At 39.5% G+C, this 8,413-nt stretch overlaps 1 protein-coding gene across 1 annotated transcript; it reads left to right on the forward strand.

Annotated features, from left to right (window-relative positions):
- Positions 1-2,169: 2,169 nt before the first annotated feature.
- Positions 2,170-7,081, forward strand: ric3a (RIC3 acetylcholine receptor chaperone a). Its single transcript, XM_061067530.1, has 7 exons — positions 2,170-2,287; positions 4,286-4,503; positions 4,790-4,865; positions 5,545-5,641; positions 5,938-6,089; positions 6,234-6,427; positions 6,494-7,081. Exons 1-7 carry the CDS (start codon positions 2,170-2,172, stop codon positions 7,079-7,081), a joined length of 1,443 nt encoding a protein of 480 aa, XP_060923513.1.
- The last annotated feature ends 1,332 nt before the right edge of the window (positions 7,082-8,413 follow it).

Consider the following 8,413-nt stretch of genomic DNA (forward strand, 5'->3'; position numbering starts at 1 on the left):
ACACTGATGGTATGTCTACACAATAAAAGGCCGCCCTAAAGATGAAATATACAGACAGACCAGAGTTGGACGTAAATATGAGTCCTGGGAAACTGTACAGACCTCTTCACAACATTTGCATGCCTTTCCTAACCGCAAACTATTTTTAAAGTAACACATGTGAATGCACAATGACAGATATCACAGGGAGTGGCTATCTATGCAAATGCACACAGATGGACATTGGAGTTGAAGGATATTCTCTGTTAACGACAACAACCATGACATCTAAACAACCTGTGATCACATGTATAGCATCAATTACTCATCTGACCCATGTAGGCTTTGACACATTGATCCCCCTTTTAAAAAAAAACAACTCGAGTCTCCTGACAATTCTGTGAAAGATACATGTGCTAGTTCCCGTCCCACGTATGGTCTTTGCTAATAAGTCCCCAATGTCCCACCTATACGTGACCTTTGTGGGTGTTGGTTTGAGCTAATGAGCTAAACTGGAGAGTTAACCTACCTTCAAATTAATGTGAAAAACGGTTGGAAATAAACATCTCATGACTCACTGCAGCTCATTGAGTTTCTATCTGTTCTTACATCAAAGACTGATCTCAGCGTGAGACTCACACACAACCATCAAAGTAAACAGTATCAGACAATAATATCACAAGAGGAAGTAAGATATATATCACAATACATAATTAGAAAGTAACAACCTCTCCATCATAAATGTGTATTCTTCTTCAGGTGTGTAACATGAGGCTTTAATGTTCTGATTCAATGTTTGTGGTCAGTGATTTGTTGTTAATTTGTATAAATCATTTACATTTTTCTGTTTTCCTCAATGGAGAATATAACATTAAAAACTAGTTTATTATAACTCATAATACAAATATGAAGTCCCTAATATTAAGGACAACACTGGCAGCGCAGAGTGATAATCTCTATATAGTGAGAAAATAATGAGGGAAACAAACAAACAAGAAACTCTCTTTCATTACTGGATTCTGAAATTATGAGACAAGTCTATTTTGCGCCATATGAATCCTGACCATTGGACTGAACAGATCTTTTCCTGTCTTCTGAGTGCCACTCCTCTGTGACTGAGCCTGTACTGCCCCCTGCTGCTGGTGGGTATGAAACACACACCAGAGATCCCACAGACTCTGTGAGTCAATAGGTCGCGTGTTGTATTCAAGTGCTCATCGTAAATATTAAAGTTAGACATGCAGGTAGTGTATTAAAAGGCTTTGATGGAGAATATTTAATGGATCCTGGGTTTGATCTGTTGAAGAAATAATTTCTCTCTATTTGGGGACATGGAAAATGAAAAACATATAGCTTATTCATATCACATGAGCAGGTATATCGGAGAATCACTACCACATTTGTTGCTTTTGTCATTTATTCTCCTTGAACCAATCACAACGTGATGCAGTCAAATCATCTGTCTGTTACTTCTATCAGTCCTATTATAATTAACTGACTGGGAGCTGTCATGATGATGCACACTGAGGTTCCACAGCTCCTCACATGTCAATCAGCAAAGCCCCGATTATCCTGACAAACACGTCTCATTCAATCATCGTGACATAACACAGAGTAACACAGGGAGCTGCTGTACCTTACACCACAGTCTCAGCCAGAGCATCCACGGCTCATTCTCCAGCTTCAGATTTTCACTGCATCGACCTTAAATCGCAGAGATCATGAAAAAAAACACATTTAAAACAGGTCAATCATATTTGAGTGATAAACACTTTGATATACTGATACCTACTGGGTGTTAACACCAATTATTTTTGCTAGATCTGCCTATGTGAACAAATTTGAACAATTTTCATTTTCTCTAAAATTAAAGCCTCTGGATTTAATTTTTGTTTCTAACTAAATTGAAAGATGATGTTCAACCTTTTCTGAAATGGCATTTGTAAAGAAGATGCATCAGGGAGTCTGATTGTTGTGTAAAAAATAAACCCCAATCCACTCACTTTTAGGGAATAATGATACTATATGTGGCCGTTAGTTCTCGCTGGGGATTTGTAGTTAATATTTCAAACAGCACTTGAACGCAGCAGCTCTAATCTGGTCTAATCTGGGCAGGAACGTCACCAGATGAGAGATGACATCTGTGGACACTAGCTTTACCGTTCAAATGAAATCACTCTCTGAGACAACATGTCTATAACAACTTGCCAGAAGGTTACTCTCATATCATGCTCCGTTCTCTGTGTTTCTCTTTTCCTGCCCAGAATGCTTTTACCCAGAGGGAGGAAGGAGATGGAGCAGCCGGAGGGTAAGGCGGTTTATCAGATCATCATCCATCTCAGCCATCTCCATCCTGCTCCGTCTCCTTTTTTTGTTCCTGATGTTGTTGTTGATGTCTCCAGCTGTTACTCTCTGTGCTGTGCGTTAGGCCCAGGCCCCACACATGTTCATCATGATGTTACACAATGGATAAGGAGAATATAGAAATAAAGTTGTGTATTTTTTTAACATTTATACATGCACATGTTCAAATATCTTGGGGCCTATTTATTTATATTTTTGATAGACATCCAAACTACATACTGGTTCTCTATGGATTTAACACTTGAAAATTAATATTACACTAGAGTTGTGGCTCATTGTTATTTTTGATCAAATCCACAATGGACTGACATTGACAAAACTTTTTTCATTGATAAGTCTGAAGTGAAGATAGTAGACATTGAAAATGAATTTGTTTATACTAATCAGATAGAGAAATAATCAACAAATTATTATTGATATATAAGAAAATACTTAATCTAAATGATGAAAACATAATTTGAATATATTGTATATAAGTGTGTGCTTAACATAAGATTTTACATTTGTCTTTAGAGCTTTCTATGGATAAGGTTTCACTTCTTCTTTGAGGTTTTAAATAGGCTCAAACAAAAACATTACATTAACAATTGAATTTCAGTTATTCAAGCACAGTTTGTAGTTGTGGACAAAACAACTCAAATTCCATTCCCAGGATTAAACATGAGGAAAGAGCTGAAAGTTCACACATTCATTTTCCCAACACTTTTCATTTCATTCAGTGGAGGAAACAGTGAGGACAGCAGGAGAATGGTACTGATTCATGTTGAAACAACATTTGCTCATAGTATTGCTGAGCTAACAATATATACACACCAGTACATCTTTATAAAACCCTAAAAACAACAAATCTATTCTGCCAATTTTGATTTGCCTCAGTTTAAAAATTATCAGATTATGGTAAAGTACAAAAAAGTGCCACAATTTTCTTACAGAAATTCAGACTTTAATCAGCTCATTGTTTTTGTTTGCGATGAAGAAAACAAACAAATAAAAGAAACAGCTGATCAAACATTAGCCATCACTATATTTCTACAGAGCCCAAACAGATGTGGTCAGCCATGTTTGTTGTGTTTCGTAAAAAGCTTTGAACTCACCTCTCGCTCCACAGATGAGCTGTCTCTGCCTCGTTGTCCACTTGTCATTGTTGGATAAAAGTTTTCTGAATGACATTGTTTTCTTCATTCAGTGAGTTAAATGTGAGTTTAATGTGCCCTGAGCTGAGTATTGACTGGTTTCAAAGTTGATGTTATTGTTCAATTGATCAATGTTTTCTAAACGCTGTTACCGTCTGTTTGCTTGATTTATCTAGTTTATCTTAAATTAAACAGCTGCAGCCTCATTTCATTGAACATTTCAATATTTAACATGAAGAACTGCAGCATTCACGATTCATCATTATGATTTAAGCATTATACATCCTACTTATATTCAAGTAAAAAGTATCATCAGCTAAATGTACCTAAAGTATCCAAAGTGAAAGTACCCGTTTCGCAAATCCAAGTTGTACTTTCCACCACTGACTACCATGTTTTAAAAAGTGTAATGCAGAAAATGTATATATATATATATATATATATATATATATATATATATATATATATATATATATATATATATATATATATATATATATATATATGTAGAATTAGAGAAACAGTTATTATTATTGTACAAGAATTCAGAATTTAATCAGATCTCACTTTTCTTTTGCCATTTTTCTCTGTGATAAAAACAAATCAAACACATTTCCCATATTGATTTTGGGAAACTTGCTGTGCTGGCAAGACAAACTATTAAATTCCTTAAGAATCAAGGATATAGGTTATCACTGTATACACTCCCACTATTTACATTTTGGATTCCCAAAAAGAGAAACCACTGATTGATTAAGAAGTCAATGTGAAACTATTGATCATGACTGGTTGATTTTTGTCTCTTCCAGTTGGGCCTGGATTTTACCCTCCTCTGATGCATCGGCTGTCTCTACCAGACGACCCCGAGCTGTGGGGGTCTGACCCCTCGTACTCCATGACACACATTGCAGAGGCCATGGCCAAAGTAAAGGTCATAGGTCAAGGCAAAAAATACAACCTGATGGCTCAAGTGATTCCAATATACGGCTTTGGAATCCTTCTCTACATCATCAATATAATCTACAAGGTGATGACTATGAGGGAACTGCTTGGTGGGAGTGTAAATATAAAATAATAGAGTGAAATTTGTTTAGAGGCCAGTACGTGGATATAAAGTGTTATCATACACCTTTACACAAACTGAAAGATGCATCATCCTGTACTCTGTGTTGTCATGTAGAGAGAAATACCAGCGTTATCTTTGTGACAGCTGTATCTTGTTTCTGCGATTTGGAGCAGTTTTGTTAACAGAATGGATTTTTTTAAATGATCAATGATTGTTATTCCAATCTTAATAATTTTCATGTTTGCAGCTGACTTGTAAGAATAAGACGAAAGAATCAGGAAACAACACAACTGTTACCGAGACACACTTGGAAAACCCAATGAGTAAGTAGCATGAGCAATTTTACATGAATGGTCGCCGTGTTTCTGTGCAGTTCTTTCTCTATCATACATCACTCACACAGTCACTACATCAGGGAAAATGTAAGGTTCAGTATCTTGCTCAAAGACACTTTGACATGACAGGGATCAAACCATAGACCTTCTGCTTTCGATTTCCTGTGCCAAAGCCATCAATTTATCTGTACATATGAAGAGCAACAAAATCATTTAACCCTTGTATGGGAAATATGTCATCATTATGATTTTTTTCCTGAACAAATAATTGTAGTGACAATCAGTTCCAGTGTTTAGCACTGTCATTCTTACAGAGAGAAGGATCTAAGCTCGAATCGCAGCGTGTCCAGGAGCTTCCTGTGGAGTTTGAATGTTCCCCCTGTGTCTGCCGGGTTTTGTCCGGATGCAGATTGGGTTCAAGTTGAATGTTTTGACCCTTTGATACGAAGGGAGTCGCCTCTTGCCCAAATTTAGCTGGGATTAGGTCCAGCTCCTCCACAACATTCAGAGGCCAAAGGAAGAAAATCACTATGTGACACTTTTGCCTACACCCCTTAACCCATGTGTACATATTAATTTCCACACCTCCATATCGTTTCCAGATACACTAATCTGCACATTATATTTTGAAATTATAAAGCATTATTTTCGCATGTAGATCTTGAAGCAACAAATAACGAGCTGGCCCATCTTCAGGAGAAACTGCTGCATGCCGAGAGGATGATGGAGAGGATTGTCTCACGAAAGAGCTCGGCCTCTGGGAGGTAAAGGATTTGTTTTCTTCCCTTCTATAGGCAATACTTCTGTTTGCCCATAGGTCACAAGAACCAGAGAAACTGCTTCACATGGGGCTTAGTGAGTGCAGACCTGGCTTGGAAATGAGAGAGCTTCAAATGAAAGAAATGGCCACTGACATATTTTCACTGAACAGATGCTGCTGCTTTAATTTTTTTTTTTAATCCTTTGGTCTTATTATAGCATGATTTTTAAATGAAGTGAACTGATGTAGGCTATAAGATCAACTTCATGACCTGACTTCCGTATCTCTGCTGCCCTCTAGTGGCAAAAGGAGAAAGAGTAAAACTACAACATCAAAGAAGGAGGAGAAATTACTCAGGCAACTTCGACAGATCTCCCTTCGGATGCAAGACCTGGAGGGAGCCACCCCGGAGATGGAGGCGGAGGAGGTCCCCTACAGTGCAGACTGGGAAGGTGCACGCCGAAATCTGAATCCTCAAGCTCCTTACATAATGTTTCCAATCTAGATCAGATCCTGGCCTCAAAGCAATCAAACACATTTTAGTTAAGAATTCATACTGCATTTCAATTGATGTCTGTATTTGTGCACCGATGCAGGCTACCCAGACGAGACCTACCCAGAATACGATGACAATCCCAGTGTCAGACGTGGATTTGACACCGTGACGGTTGAGTTGCCCCGCTACCAGCCCACTGCCGAGGCCCTGGCTGAGAGGATGGAGCAGGAGGAGGAGGAGATGATGGCAAGGAAGCTGTCCATAGTGCACGAGGAGGATGAAGAGCAAGAGGAGGTGGAGGGAGAGGAAGAGGAGGAGGAGGAGGAGGAGGAGGAGGAGGAGGAGGAGGAGGAGGAGGAGGAGGAGGAGGAGGAGGAGGAGGAGGAGGAGGAGGAGGAGGAGAATGAAGATGAAGAAGTGGAAGAAGCAGTGGAGGACGTAGAGGTGGTCGAAGAAGTGGAGGATGAAGAGGAGGAGGAGGAGGAGAAAAGGCTGCTGCTCAGTCCTCATTTATCGAGGCCTGCTGCAGAGAAGAAGCAGGAGAGACTCGGTTTGGAGGTGAGCAAAGAGCTGCAGTGTCAGAATGGAGGGAAGAAGCAAATAACCTTCAGTGACCAACAGGATGTGTTCCGCTACCCTCAAGAGGGAGAGGAGGAAGAGGAGGAAGAGGAGGAAGAGGAGGAAGAGGAGGAAGAGGAGGAAGAGGAGGAAGAGGAGGAAGAGGAGGAGGGGACAGAGGTAGAAGAGGAGGAGGCCGATGAAGATGATCCAGTGATGGAGGCAGAGAGTCTGCTGTTCAGCTGTGAAGGTTGCCCGAACCCGGAGGAAGAAGCAGAGGAGGATAAAGAGGAGTATTTGTTAATGTCCGAGGATGATGAAGGTCAAACACAGGCAGACGTGCCCAAAGAAGTGAGCGGGCTGAGGATGAGGAACAGGAGAGAGACGTAGAGGAAGCGACCTTCAGCCCTAAAGCTGGATTTTAAACATCAGTGTTCCTCATATTGTTCCGTGTTTCTTATCCTTTGTGTGTAAACGTAGAACACAAGCTCAAGAACAATCTCATCTCTCAGCATTCACATAAAGGTTCTTAAGATTTTAACATGTAAGTTATTATAAATATACATTCTGTTCTGATTCCAGTATGGTTTTAATAAAGTATCCACCACTCAGGGCAAAGCAGCAGTTTGACTTGTTTCATATAAAGATGTATCTTCTTCTTTCTGCATTTTATTTTAAAGATATTTTATTTATTTATTTTGTTAGCATGACAGCAGAACTGAGAAATGAGGACAGAGTATGGAAGACTCACGGCAAAGGGCGAGGACGGAATCGAACCCATGGCTGTGTATCAGTTAACCAGAAAAAGCACAAAATTAAAAGAGAATACAACAATACCAGTTGCACACAGCTCATTATACGTCCTTTTCCTTCCAAAATTGATTTTGAACATTGTTACTCCAAAGTCAAGTACAGATAGTGATCCTGTTTTAAAAACCCTGCACCCGCTAGAGAGGACTTTTGACTTATTTGACCGATGAGACCTCTTCTCCAGCCAATGGTAGTTTGTGCAAAACAACCAGATCATATTGCAAGACAATAAGGTCGTTTATAATTTTAAGTAAGGGTGACAGCTGGCAGGAAACTGGAGCACCTGGAGGCCACAGAGACGCAGGTCAGGTTGACTGGCGACTCTAAATTGAATGTGGGTATGAGTAGTTGTTTGTTTCAACATGTGAGACACCCTGAGAACCAGGATCAGCTTTGATTGGCTCTGCAGGGGGGCAGCCCTCGAAGGAAAACTATATATAGCTTATATATAGTTATATAGATGATGGAAGGGTGGATGGAGAGCTTTAATTCATCATGAGCTATGTTTTTTAACTGCTGAATGATGTTTTTTTTAAATAAAATGTCACCTCTTCTGCTTGTGACTTCATTAACCCTATGGTCAGAGGCCTCTCTCTGATTGGACAAAAATGAACAGCAGAAATCAGAGAAGAAAATTGAGGCTTTAGTTTCTCGATCGCCCCCTTGTGGCTGGCTGCAGTATAGGTTATGAACCCCCCCTGATTACTACTTCCTTTCTTTTAGTTTCTCTTGGAAAAAACAGAACACATGTTTTGACTTACTCAAGTTTAATTTTTTTTGCCATGATCAAATAACTGTGTCTATACCACCACAGTAGATTGTACACCGTTCACTGTACATTACAACGAAAGCACTAAAAACAGAAAGTGAGCGAACGTTTGGCTCCTGGACACATGTATGAAAAGCAGACTT

The sequence above is a fragment of the Limanda limanda genome, chromosome 3 (genome assembly GCF_963576545.1).
Source record: "Limanda limanda chromosome 3, fLimLim1.1, whole genome shotgun sequence".
NCBI lineage: Eukaryota > Metazoa > Chordata > Actinopteri > Pleuronectiformes > Pleuronectidae > Limanda > Limanda limanda.

Excerpts from the sequence above, each read along its gene's own strand:
- ric3a (XM_061067530.1), top strand. The coding sequence starts at position 2,170 with ATGTCTATAACAACTTGCCAGAAGGTTACTCTCATATCATGCTCCGTT. Across the intron at positions 4,866-5,544 it reads ACACTTGGAAAACCCAATGA|CAACAAATAACGAGCTGGCC; the intron begins GTAAGTAGCATG and ends TAGATCTTGAAG. Across the intron at positions 5,642-5,937 it reads AAGAGCTCGGCCTCTGGGAG|TGGCAAAAGGAGAAAGAGTA; the intron begins GTAAAGGATTTG and ends GCTGCCCTCTAG.